Source organism: Tamandua tetradactyla, chromosome 6, assembly GCF_023851605.1.
Source record: "Tamandua tetradactyla isolate mTamTet1 chromosome 6, mTamTet1.pri, whole genome shotgun sequence".
Classification (NCBI taxonomy): domain Eukaryota; kingdom Metazoa; phylum Chordata; class Mammalia; order Pilosa; family Myrmecophagidae; genus Tamandua; species Tamandua tetradactyla.
In genome coordinates this window covers 72,281,266-72,294,819 of record NC_135332.1, presented here as the reverse complement: position 1 = coordinate 72,294,819, position 13,554 = coordinate 72,281,266, and the positions used below count along the sequence as shown (strand labels likewise).

Below are 13,554 nucleotides of genomic sequence, written 5' to 3'. Positions count from 1 at the left end.
TGTTTAGAAAACGCCTGTAGCTTTAATCTGTTTCAAACTCCTTTTCTTGCCTAGGGCCAGTCTGTCCGAATCCCAAAGAATTTGCCTGGTTCCCTGCTTTGCTAAACGGGTTCGGGAGTGGCCCCTCCAGGAGACAGACTGCAGCCTGTCCGAGCCCTCCCCTGCAGCCTACCCATGCTAGTCCCCCACAACCTGCCCATGCCCCCACCACAGCCTGCCCAGGCTCCCCCCACAGCCTGCCCGTGCCCCAACTCCGCAGCCTGCCCGTGCCCCCCCACCCTGCAGCCTGCCTGTGCCCACACCACAGCCTGTCCGTGACCCCCCGCAGCCTGCCCGTGCCCCCACCACAGCCTGCGTGTGCCCCCCCCACCCCGCAGCCTGCCCGGGACCACCCACAGCCTGCCCGTGCCCCCACCCCACCACCTGCCCATGCCCCCCCGCAGCCTGCCCGTGCCCCCACCACAGCCTGCGTGTGCCCCCCCACCCCGCAGCCTGCCTGTGCCCACACCACAGCCTGTCCGTGCCCCCCCACCCCGCAGCCTGTCCGTGCCCCCCCACAGCCTGCCCGTGCCCCCACCACAGCCTGCCCGGGCCCCCACCCTGCAGCCTGCCCGTGCCCCCCCCACAGCCTGCCCGGGCCCCCACCCTGCAGCCTGCCCGTGCCCCCCCCCACAACCTGCCCGTACCCTCCCCTCCGCAGCCTGCCCGGGACCCCCCGCAGCCTGCCCGTGCCCCCCCCCCCGCAGCCTGCCCGTGCCCCCACCACAGCCAGTGTGTGCCCCCCCACCCCACAGCCTGCCCGGGACCCCCCGCAGCTTGCCCGTGCCCCGCTGCAGCCTGTGTGTGCCCCCACCAACACGGTGTCCCGCTGCTTTCCCGCAGGGTACCTGTGCCTGTACATGGAGAAGGATGAGCTGCTGGGGGCCACCCTCATCCTCGCGTGGGTCCCCAACGCCCGGATCCAGCGGCAGGATGAGGAGGCGCTGCGCTACATCACCCCCGAGAGCTCCCCTGTGCGCAAGGCCCGCCCACGGGGCCGGCGCTCCCAGAGCTCGGGCGCTGCCCGCCAGCTGTCTCCCACGGACCCACGGCCACCCCTGAGCCCCAGAGACGAGGCAGCCCCGGGGGAGGCTCAGCGCATGCGGGATGCCGAGCACGCCAGCCCCGTGGCCGAGGAGGGGGACAAGCTGGCCGGGGGCCCGGGACTCGGCGGCCCCTTTCCCACCCCGCAGCCGGCCAGCGGCGACCCCAGGACCTTGCTGCAGGTCAGCTCGCTGGATGGCCCCGAGGAGGGGCGGGAGCCGCGGCCCGAGGCTGGGGAGGAGGAGGGCTCCTTGGAGCTGTCAGCCAGCGGCGTGAGCAGGGACAGCTCCTTCGACTCGGATTCTGACGCCTTCTCCTCGCCCTTCTGCCTCTCGCCCATCAGCGCCGCCCTCGGGGAGAGCAGCAGCTCCGTGTTTCTGGAAAGCGAAAGCAGGTGAGCGTCCAAAAGGAATATGGGCTCTCTGGGGTGGGCCCTGAGAGGCCTGAGCTTGGGAAAGGTAGGGAGTGTGCCCGTTGCTCTGTGACCCGGCACGGGAGACCACCGACCCCCAGGGACCCTGCTGCTGGGGGAAGCTGGCTACCCCAGGTGGCGGCGATGACAAGGCCCACCCATGTCCCACCGTTCGATGCCCCCAGGAAGGATGTGGGCAGGGGGTCTCTCAGCTCCAAAACGGTCCTTGCCAGGCTTGACCAGCTCCAAACAGAGGCCAAAGGCCGTGAGGCCGAGCCTTCGGCGGTTTCCAGGAATCCCGGGGTCACTGGGTCAGGGCACGGGGTGACCCTGTCGCCCCAGGTCCGGTCACGGCATCACAGCTCACGGCCGTGGGAACTGGAGCCTCCGTTTTCTGCTCCCCACCTGCGGAGCTGTCAGCAGGGGGGACGTGGTCCCTGGGGCCGCGGTGGCATTTCCTACCCATGGGGCCCACGCGATGCTCCTGGGTCTCCACCTGCTCATTGACTCAGGCCAGGCAGGTGTCGGGCACCAGGGGACAGCCCTGATGGGGACGGGAGGCATTGTCAGAGTGGCCACCATGAGGCCTCATTAGCGGCCCTCCGGCCTCGGAGGCCGAGCGATCCACGGTAATGGACTCAGGCCCACTCACGGCCACCTGTATGACCCCAGGTGGGGCCACATCTGACTCTGACCATCCCTTCCTGTGACTCTGCATGGGGTCTTTGCCGTCATTAGGTTTCCAGGCAAATAACGGTGATGATACTAAGCAATAATAGCAGCTGACATTCATCAGACAGTTGGCAAATCATCATTGAGCTCCTGCTCTGGTTTGGGTGCAGACCAGGTACAGACCAGGTGTGGGCCAGGTGTAGGTCACTTGAGCCCCAAATGCCATATGAAATGTTTTTATGCTCACAAAACCCCAAGCCCCATGAGGTAGGTACCAATACAGGCCCCATGGTATAGAAAGGGAGACCAAGGCCCAAAGAATTTCGGTAGCTTGCTAATGGTCACCCAGCTTGCAGGTTAGCCAAGCCGGGAGCAGAGAGCATGATGCTCCTTCAGACCATGGACCTGGAGCCAAGGAGTTCATTGGTGCAGGGCAGTTAGTTTGCTGGCTTCAGCAGGAAGGAATGAGTTGGATCCCTTCCTGGTTTGACCCCTTCAGTAAGCTCGGGTCCCCAGGCTGTACCCCTAACGTTCGCCTCAAGGACTTGGGGGACGCTCATAAAAGGAAGCAGTCAGCTCGCCGCCCCCGGGGACTCCAGGTACCCGAGGAGGTGCCTGGCCTGCTTGCTAACCCCAGACCCCAAAACAGGCTGGGGTCAAAGCCGAGCCCTCGTCTGGGTCCCACGGGCTGGGCTCAGCCGGGGCTCCCCCTGGCGGTGCCAGGCTGGCAGTGCAGGGGCGCCTGTGAGCGTGCAAGCATCCCTGGTCCGGGGGGCAGGAGAGGGGTCTCTAACCCTTCCCGGGTCCGTTGATTCGCGGTCAGCTCTCTGGGGATCTCGGACACAGCTGGGATGTTGGAATCAGGCGGATGTGGTGGAGCCCTGACCCCACCGTTTGGGGAGGAACCTGGGAAAGTGCTTGTCTTCCTGGAACCTCAGTTTCCTCATTTGTAAGGCGAGGACAACCATATGACTTTATGGGGTAATCATGAGAATCGGGCGCCTGCACGGATGCTCCCAGCTGCATCTGCCAGGAAGCTTCTGGGCAGCTTCACGTCGGACGCCGAGCTTCCCTCCTGCTCTCGAGCAGCCGCTCTCAGCCGGGGCCGCTTCTGCACCAGGAGTTGGGAGAGGGACATGTGCGATGGATGGGGACCATCTTCGGTAGCATGGCGTGCGGGCCTGGAGGAGGGTGGTCGTTTCTACAAGCTCCCCAGGGGGTTGGGGTGTGCAGGTGGATTTGACCACCCGGCGCCCTCTGCCCCACCTCGGACAGCTGAGCTGAAACTGGGTGGCCCAGTGGGTCGTGGGGCTGGAGCCCCGTTAGGAGCCCTTTCTGCAGTAGAGCTTGGGGAACCGTGTTTCTACTGCCCGGATTCCCAGCTCCACTGTGATTTAGGGTTAGTGGTCATCGGTCCACTGAGAGTTGCTTCTAGGCACTCAGGCCCCCCAGAAACCTGGAGCCAGCTGGTGCCCTCGGGGTGGTGACTGAGGAGTTACTTTACCAGGCACTTTTGCCAGCGTGGGTCTCCGGCCTCGGCTTTCCAGCAGTCTCCCAGACTCTCTCTGGTCCTCTGTATGGGACCCTCCGATGGCCACCCGTCGCCCTCGGGATGCAGCGTTACCCCCTGAGCATGGGGTCCTTCGCTTCTGGTCCCCCAGTAGGCTTTGTGGTTCCTCTCCGGCCACGCCTGCGTTCGGTCTGCCCCCGGGGCCTGTGCGGGCAGTCCCTTCACCTCGATCCCTTCTCCTCCACTCTCCCAGCCGGCCGACCCGTACGTAGGACCTTTGAGACTCAGATGGCGCCAGCTCGGGGGCCCCCTGCTGCGCCGTCCTCCCGGGGCCTGTTTTCTGCCGGCCACGGCGCTCAACCACGGGTTGCCTGGGGTGGGGGTGGGGGGCTGGCAGGAGCCGCAGGGATCTGGCTTCAATCCCAGCTCTGCCTGTCATGCGCCCTTGAGGAAGATACCTCCTGTGTCCGAACCTCAGCTGTGAAATGCACCTAGAGCCCCGGGGAGGGCAGTCAGCGTGAGGGGAGAGCACAGGCTGGGTCCCCAGGCCCTTCATGGAGGCCGCTGCTCTGGGGTGACGGCCCATCCGCCCCCCACATGCAGTTCAGGCACAGCAGATGCCCTGGATACGGCGGCATCTCAGCGTCCCTTGCCTTGGGCCCAGCAACTCCGCCCGGGGTTGCCTCCCTGCCCGTGTGGCTCCATCCACCACGGCTCACCCGAAGTGCCCAGGCACAGCGTGGTGCTGGACACGATGTGGGAGACGGGTCCCAGCTGCCTCCCGGCGAAGGACGGACCCCAGAATTGGCCTTTCTCTGTGGCACAACCCAATAGGTGTCCGTCGGGGCCGAGAGTTCCCGTTCCTGTCGTGCGGGCAGGGGTGTGGATTTTGGGGGGCCGGAATCTGTATTTTTCCCCAAGGTGAATGTGACGTGAGTGGATTCAGTCAACGCAGCACCAAGGGCACAGCTTTGCTTTTCGTGTCATGGGCACACTCAGCCCCCACTAGACTGTCAGCCCTGGGAGTGAGGGCAGCGTGCATCTGTCCCTTAGCCCAGGCATAGCCTGGGCATCTTCGGCAACACTTGTACTGGATGATGTCAAATAGGGTTTCCAACCCGGGGGGCACATGGCACCCCCTGGGAAGCTTTTAAAATCCCTCTTCCTAGGCCACTTAGAGCCTCTGGGCATGTGTTTTTTAAATTGCGCAGGTGAGTCCAGCCTGCAGGGACATCAGAGAGAAGGCATGGTCTTCACGCCCACAGATGCAGAGGGATGTCAGGCCCAGGTCCCCGAGTACCAGCATCCACACCAGGCCAAACATGTGGCAGGTGGGTAGGGGGTTGGCTAGGAAGGACCTATTGACCCTCCTGGGCCAAGTGATATGAATTGAGAGGACCCCTCAGGGGAGAGAAATTAGACCAGCTCGTGGAGAGTGGACAGCTGCCCATGACCACAGAGGGCTCACCCACTCGTTTTGTCATTCCCATAGGTAGTTCACAGAAGGACTGAGTGGCTTTAAAAACTCAGCAGTGTGCCCTGGGCTTTCCACATTTATGTGCACCCTCGGTTTGAATTGCCCTGCAGGGTCAAGCTGGCAAGGCTTGGCCTGGGGAGGTTGGGGCTCCCCGAGTGACCCCAAAGCAGGCGGAACCCGGCTTGCGGCCCCCACCCCCTCTCCATCACCCCCCAGCCCCAGACTCTGTGGTCAGCCCAGAGACCCTTCATGAGTTCACTGGGCATCCTGCAGGACAGATATGGCCTCAATGGTTGACGAGGAGAGCTGGCCAGGCCCTGGCATCTCTCCTTTCTGCGTGTGGATTTTGGTCCTGAGCTTTGAAGAGCGGGGCTCAGGTTTCCGGGGCGCACCTGGTTCCACACCCAGGGTCAGGGTCAAGGTTTGTGGTCGTAATGGAGATACAAAATCGTGGACATCTTGCCACGACCTTCTGTCCTGAAGGTAACCAGCCCCATCTAAAGAGCTGCCAGTGGCCCGGGGCCTGTCCACTGGCCCAGCCCGTGAGACGTGCATTGGAGTATGTTTGGAGAGCTGAAGCACAACTGCTGCTGCCTGGCCAAAATGACATGCATCCTACGAGGTTGCCCAAATATGGGAAAAACATTTGCATGAAGATGGTCATCATGGCTTTCTTTATATGGAGGAAAAAAGGAAAAGGGCGTAGGTATCCAACAAAAGAACAAGGGAGATCATGTTGCATCTGCTAGAGCAAGGGGCTTTACCGGGGGTCCTGAGTCCCCTGGAATCTTTGCATATGTGCTTGCGAATGTGCATTTTGTGCAAGGGGGACCATCTGACTTCCCAGAGGGTCTGTGACGCACAAGAGATTCAGTGCCTCTGTAATACCCGATGGAAAAGCACAGGGTGTTTGTAGATGCAGATACTCTGCATATATCAAGAAAGGACCAGCTAGTTTAGGGTGTGCATGTTATGATTAAATTGTATTAAAAGGCCTGTTGCATGCTTGTATGGTCGAGAACAGTGCCGCTCGGTGACGGAATACCCAGATCAGTGCTGTCCAAACCGGTAGCACCCGCCTCCTGTGCTTAGGGGGCCCTCGGAATGTGGCTAGTGTGTGTGAGGCGCTTTTTATCTTATGTAATATTAATTCATTTAAATCTACATTTTAATAACGACCCACGGCGAGCAGCCACCATATTAGCCAGGGTGAAAGGGAGATGCGCCAATATGTGATGGTAGTGTCATTAGGAGGAACTTTTTCTCCTTTCTCAATTTCCAGACATTTTATACTACAATTATAGTAATCTTATAATGAAACATTTAAAAATATATATGGCCAGTTAGAAGAACGCTGTGCAACTCAGGATAGCCTGCCGGATCTGCTAATGAAAAAGCCCCCGAGGGCTCTCCATTCAAGTGCAGTCCTTCCCATGAAACCGAAGCTAATGACCTGCCACCGAGAGTCCCCTGCTTGTCGTTGGCGCTTGTCTACCCCCACCCCCCACCCTGGGTAAATGTGCTGTGTCAGAACGGCTAGCCCAAGCCAAGGGAGATGGGCTGGAGCCCCCTCCCCACAGGGTTGTGACCTGTCACTTGGGTCTCACTGGCGCTGTGTTTCTTCCCGCGGCTTGGACACCCAGGCCAGGTGAGCTGGGCGCGGACCCAGGTGGGCAGGGACCGGCAGAAACCTCCCGGCTACCCCTCAGGTCCTGCCCGGTGGCCTGGCCTGCCTTTCCGTCCCTTCCCACATACACCAGTGCAGTTTGGCTAAACTCAGGTAGCGCCCAGCTTTTCCCAGCCCTGCTCCCTCCACCTGGAATGCTCAAATCCCAGCCAGCTTACAGAGCTGGAGGAGGCCCTCTCCCCTCAAGAAACCCAAGAAACTGCTCTGGCCAGCTCCCACCGCTCTCCACTCGACGTGGGAACACACTGCCTTGCACACTTGCTTTATCATGGGTCCTTCCTTTCTGCCAGGAGCGGTGCTTTCTGATAGAACTTTCTGCAGAGACAGAAGGGCCCCATGGCCACCCTGTCTGTCATGGGCAGGCTCTTCAGCACTTGACCACGACAAATGCTGGGCTCGGTTTTTAATTTTATTAACTATCCATTGATTTAAATTTAAAGAGCCATGGTGATGAGGCGTTTCTGTGTCAGAAAACGCCTCATTCTGAGGCAGAAAGGAAGGACCCACGATAAAGCAAGTGTGCAAGGCAGTGTGTTCCCACGTCTAGTGGAAGACGCACCGGGAGAGCGGTGGGAGCTGGCCAGAGCGGTTTCTCGGGGGAGAGGGCCTCCTCCAGCCCTGTGCAGCTCTGGTCTAGACAGACTGTTCCTTGGAAGAACAAAAGCAAGCAAACCTGTGTGCCACCCACCCGACCTGCCCAAAGAGGCAGGGGGATTTCAGGTTACCCGGGAGCCCACCAGGGAGGGGTCAGTGACGGCGAGGCCCGCGGTGAGCACCTGCCCCACCTGTGCGGGGCTGGCGCGTGCACCTGCGGCCCTGCCGGCCGGACAAAGCTGACATTAATGGTATCGTAAGTGCTTTATGCCTCTGGGAAGAAAAGACTCCGAGACACCAGGGTATCAGCAAGGATGGCTGAATTATTGATGGCGTTATCGGTCCGTGTCGGTTAGCAGGCCCTGCTCCTGCACGCGCCCTGAGCACCTGGGGAGCCCCCGTCTCTGAGAGGGAGACGGTGAGGTTGGGGGTCAGGGTGGAGCACCGGGACACGGAGGAAGGTCCCCCTTCAGCACCCCTCCATCCCTGGGCCCCCAGAATGCCCCCCTTCAGCACCCCTCCATCCCTGGGCCCCCAGCAGCCGCCTGCCAGCCAGCAAGTTGGCAGCTTCTGAGGCTCTGTTGTTTGCGTTTGTTTGTGCTGCTGTAACTGGGAGCTGAGATGTATTCCTTTAAAACATCCTCACCCGGCACCCCGCAATCTGTTCTGCACCTCCTTAGGACGAGTCTTGTCTTCTGTTTTGGCAGCACAGGGCAGGCTCTGTGCAAGCATTCTGTGCTCCCCAGCGGCCCCCGCCACCAGCTGGGGTGGCAGCCAGCAGCTGCTCCACGGGGCCCCAAGGAGGACAGAGTTCAGGGTCCAGGGAATGCAGCTGGCAGGTCCGAGCCCCGTGGAAACGGCCACAGGACGTCGTCTCACCCCAAGAACCTCGCTGTTGAGCTGGGAAGTCAGGCAGGTGCCCAGAACCACACACCCCTCAGCTCCTGGAGCTTTAGGGGTGGCCACCGACCACCTCGACAGCGCCTCCCCTTTGATGTCCTACTCTGGGCAGCTGGTTGGCTCATGCACTCTGCCGGGGACAGAAGGGGCCGGCCTGCTGGGTGGGCCGATAGGGCGAGGACGCCCCTGGGTGAAGCCAAGCCTCTGCCGCCACTCCCAGCACATGAGCTTTGCAGGATTTTGAGCTCTGTGCCTCACTCTTCTTATCTGTGGAATGGGCCATTGGAGGATGGAGTGGGGTGATGCATGTTAAATGCTTCCCTAACGGCTGGGCACCCAGGAAGCAAATCCTAATTACAAAGTGACCTGGCACCTTTGTGCAGCACGCTGGTGAGCTAACCTCGCTCTTAGGTGCTTTATCTTAGTCTCCTGGGGCTTAAAACAACTGAGATTTGTTGTCCTATGCTTCTGGAGGCCAGACGTCTGAAATCGGGGAGTGACAGAGCCGCCCTCCCTTGGCAGCCTTCGGGCGGGGGGGCTCTGTCCTTAGCTCTCCCAACTTCTGGCGGCCCTGGGTGGCCCTGAGCTGGTGGCCGCGTCACTCCCATCTCTGCCTCTGTCTTCCCACGGCCTCGTCCCCTGCGTGCATGCCCTCTCTCTTACAAGGACACCAGGCATTGGATTTAGGGTCCACTGTAAACCCAGGGTGATAAGATTCTTAATTAATTAAATCTGCAAAGACCTTTTTTTCCAGATAAGGTCACAGACACAGGTGCTGGGTGGATGAGAATTTGGCGGGGGGGGGGGGGGGGTTCTCCACGCGGCCCACACTGTGCTATCATGTTCGGACCTAGTTAACCCTTGAATCGCCACTGCATGGCAGGTTGTCCTTTTGGAGGGAAGGTGGAGACACGAGAGCTCAAGAAATTTCACAGGCTCACAGAACATCCAGCTGCCACTGTGATACTGACTCCGAAGTTTTAAAACAAAAAGCAAACGATCAAGACAAGATGAGGCCCCGGGAAGCCCCTCGCCTCTGTTGTCCCCTGGAAATCAGCCACTGGCCCTGTCGAGCCCCTGGGCCCAAGAGAGTGGTGGGGCTTGAGCACGGGAACTGCGGAAACCGGCTTTACATAGGAGAAAGCTAACATCAGTCCCTTTTAGGAAAAGGGGGGAAGGAATGCATAAAGCAAACATTCATAATCTTTGATCCCTTTTATCATTTGGGTCATTTTTGTCTGGCCTTTCAAAGTTGAGGATTCTAATGGTCTCTACCAGGCGTCGGCATGCTTTTTCTATGAAGTGCCTGACAATGAGAATTTTGAGCTCCATGGACCTGAGAACTTCTCTCACAGCTTCTCAACTCGGCCTTGGCAGCACAGACAATATATAAATGGTCAGGCGTGGCTGTGTGCCAATAAGACATTATGTACAGACACTGAAATCTGAATTTCGTATCATTTTCAGGTATCGCGAAACAGTCTTCTTTTTATTTATCTTCAACAATTTAAAAATGTAAAAACCATTCGTAGCGCACAAGCCACCCCAAAAACAGACGGCAGGCCGGAGTGGCCTCTCGTCTACGCCTGTGCTGTCCAGTAGAATCAATGCAAGCCACAGAAGTAATGCAATTTTTTCCAGTAGCCACGTTTTTAAGGCTTGTTTTAATTTAAAAATAACTACAGATTCACAGAAAATAGCAAAAACATATACGGGGAGATCTCCTGCACCCCTCTCCCAGCTTCCCCCAAAGGCGACGTCTTCCAGCAAACCAGTGCAGGTTCAGAACCAGGGAAATGACGTTGGCACAACCCGCCAGTCTTACCAGGTCTCATCCGTGTGCGTGTGTAGTTCTGAGGAATTTTATCACATTGTCTTTGGGTAACCACCACGACAGCCGAGATACAGGATGTTCTGTCATTGCAGGCTTCTGAGTCTTACACCTTTATAGTCTCACCTGCCCCCTTCCCCAACTCGAACCCCCCAAAACTGCTGCTGTCCTCTCCATCTCTATAAGAATGCTGTGTGCATGGACTCATACGTAACCTTTTGAGGCTTTTCTTCACTCAGCATAAGCCCCTGAGATCCATCCGAGTTGTTGCGTATCTTGACAGTTTGTTCCTTTTTCTTGCTGCATAGTATTCCATGGTGTGGGTGGGCCACAGTTTGTTTAATTAGTCACCCATTGAAGGACGTCTGGACTGTTTATGGTGTTTGGTTATTATGAATAAAGCTGGTATGGACACATGTATACAGGTTTCACGTGTACTGAGTTTTGATTTCTCTGGAATAAATGCCCAAGAGCATGACTGCTGGGTGATATGGTAATTGCATGTTTAGTTTTAAAAGAAACTGGCCAGGACCGGCCACGGTGGCTCAGCAGGCAAAGTTCTCACCTGCCATGATGGAGACCCGGGTTCGATTCCCAGAGTCTGCCCATGCCAAAAAAAGTAAAGAAACTGGCCAACTCTTTCCAAGAATGGGAAATGTGTGAGTGAACAGTTTCTCTGTATCATTGTCGACATTTGCTGTTAGTAATTATTTTTCACTTTAGCCGTTCTGATAGGTGTGTTTCTCATTGGATTGTTTTTGGGTTTTTTTCTTTTTTTAGGGGGTGGGTGTGTGCATGGTCTGAGAATTGAATCTCATTTGGTTTTGATTTTCATTTCTTTAGTGACTAGTGATGTTGAATCTCTATGCATGTGTTTATTTGGTGTTCTTTGGTGAAATGTCTGTTTGTTTCTTTTGCCCTTTTTAATTGGGTCGTTTGGGGTTTTTTACTATTGAGTTTTGCAAGCTCTCTGTATTTTAGATATTAGGGCTTGGTCAGACATGTGGTTTGGTTTGTAAATCTTTTCTCCCAGTCTGTAGCTTGTCTCCTCATCCTCTTACCAGGGCTTCTCAAAGAGCAAAAGCTTTCATTCTAATGAGGTCAAATTTATCAAATTTTCCTTTTATGGATTGTGCTTTTGGTGTCATATAAGAACTCTTTGCCTCGTCTTAGGTCCCGAAGATTATCTCCTATTTTTTCACTAAAGGTTTTATAGTTTCACATTCCATGTTTAAGTACGTGATCCATTTTGAATTAATTTCTGCATAATGCGTTCTCATTTGGTTTGAAGTTCATTTTTGCCCATGGATGTCTGATTGCACCATTTGTGGGAAAAGTTCTCCTCTCTCCAGTGAATTGCTTTCGCACCTTTGCAAAGATTAAGTTGGCATATTTGTTTCGGTTGAATAGCCATATTTTAAAAAGTTAAAAGAAACAGGTAAAATTAATTTTAATAATGACCCCAGTATATCCAAAATATTGTCACTTCAACATGTGATCAATGTGAAAAAATGACTGGTGACAGAACTATTTTACCTTCTATTTTTGTGCTGTCTTTGAAATCCTATGTGTATTTCATGCTTCCAATGCATCTCAATTCAGACTCACTGGTTTTCAAGTGCTTGATAGCCACACGTGGCAGTGGCCTCTGCATAGGTCAGTGTGGGTCTACACAGTTGGTGTGTCCAGCCTTTTAAAAATTTTTAGCCGTCTCTGACCAGTGTGTCTTCCTTTGTCCCTGATGTTTGGGTGGCTTCTAGGAAGAGGAGTCCAGAGGGCTCTACATCCCGAATGCCCCCTGCCCTGAGCAGGGGTTCCAAAAGTCAGGGGTCAAGAGAGTGAGATTCTGCAGAGATGTCTAGTGGAGTGGCTGCATGGGGTGGGTCATCTTGAAACCAGGCTCTTGCTTATCGCTCTCCAGAAAACAGGCATGTCTGTAAAAAGCTGGGCTCTTTCCATTAAAGCCGTCAGGACAGGGTAGAAGGAACACTTTTCCCTCCTGAACCCAACAGCAGGACGTCCAGGCGCCGAGATGGCCAGCTCCCTCAGGACCGTGTGCTCCCGGCTGCAGGGCCCCATGGAGGGGCCGGGAATGGCCCTGTGTGGTCGGCCCTCCCTGCTGCGGCGCAAAACCACGACAGGCCCTCTGGGAGCCCTTGACGCAACTGTCACCCACCTGTAGCACGGCAGCTGGGGGCACGCTCTCCTGGAGGGGGACCGGGCTCTGAGCCACTCATCTGCAGGGAGCGCGCTTGGGGGCAGGAAGTTGGAGGCACCAGGGCCCCCTTGGCAGGGGCCCCACACACCCGGAGGCCCATGTGAGCTTCCGAAGGATCTAGGTCTCCGCCAGGAGAGGCGGTGACGCGGCGGCCGCTCCCCGGGAGACAGGAGCTCACGCGCCGCCTCTGGGGACCCAGCCTGGCTGTTGCAATGTAACCCAATAACTGATGAAATCCCCCTTCAAAGTTTGGGAAGGGGGGGTGTGGTGCAAAATGACCTTTTGTCTTTGGATTGAAATGCTCCCTTGTCTGGTTGTGTTTGCCTTAACGTCATTCCCAGCCAAGTAAACAGAAAGGGCATTTCCACTTGGATTTTCTCTTTAATTCAATCAATGTTTATTAAGCACCTGCAATGTGCAGGCAAAGGACAAAGGATTCCTGGCGGCCCCTCCACCCATCCGGAAGCTTCCTTGCTTCAAGGAGGCAGTTTTGGGAGCCTGAAAATAGGGTGTCCATGATAACCCAGAGCAGCTATTATGGGCTGAATTGTGTCATCTCCTCCCCCTTTAAGATCTGTTGAGGTCTGAACCCTGGTACCTGAAGGTGACTTTATAGAAATAGGGTCTTTGCAATGCACTCAAATTAGGACAAGGCCACCTGAATCAGGTGGACCCTAACCCAGTGTCTGGTGTCCTTGTGAGAAGAGGGAGGTTTGGACAGACAGACACAGAGAGGAGCCGGCCACGTGATGGAGGCAGAGGCTGCAGTGACACAGCCACCAGCCGAGGATGGCACCGCAGGCTGGCAGAGGTTAGGAAGGGCCCTGCCCTAAAGTGTCCGAGGGGGTGCGGCCCGGAGTACGTGTCAGTTGTTTTAAACCACCCCGTTTGTGGGCATCTTGGCGGCCCTAGGAAGCAGGATAGCTGCTAAAGACAGCTTGCCGCTCTGGTCCAAGCCGCCTGCCTGCCCTCTGATCACCCGGAAGGAGCAAGCGGGAAGCTTGAGGCAAGAGGGGCATCTTGGGCATGTCTTGACCTTCTGAGCTACAGGCCAAGACTTCAAGGGTCCTAAGCGTGGCCACCAGGGCGGTGTCTCCAGAGCCAGGCACCTGGGTGACCGTCCCAGCTCCGTCTGGCCACACACCCCAGTAGTCCTGGACCCTCAGTGCC

At 56.9% G+C, this 13,554-nt stretch overlaps 1 protein-coding gene across 4 annotated transcripts in view; it reads left to right on the top strand.

Annotated features, from left to right (window-relative positions):
- TBC1D16 (TBC1 domain family member 16) overlaps positions 1-13,554 on the top strand; it is an 81,511-nt gene that overhangs the window by 20,138 nt on the left and 47,819 nt on the right. For all 4 annotated transcript variants that reach the window (XM_077166158.1, XM_077166159.1, XM_077166160.1 and 1 more), the window contains one exon: positions 883-1,477. In XM_077166158.1, coding sequence (XP_077022273.1) covers positions 883-1,477 — 595 coding nt within the window. The remainder of the gene's footprint in view (positions 1-882; positions 1,478-13,554) is intronic.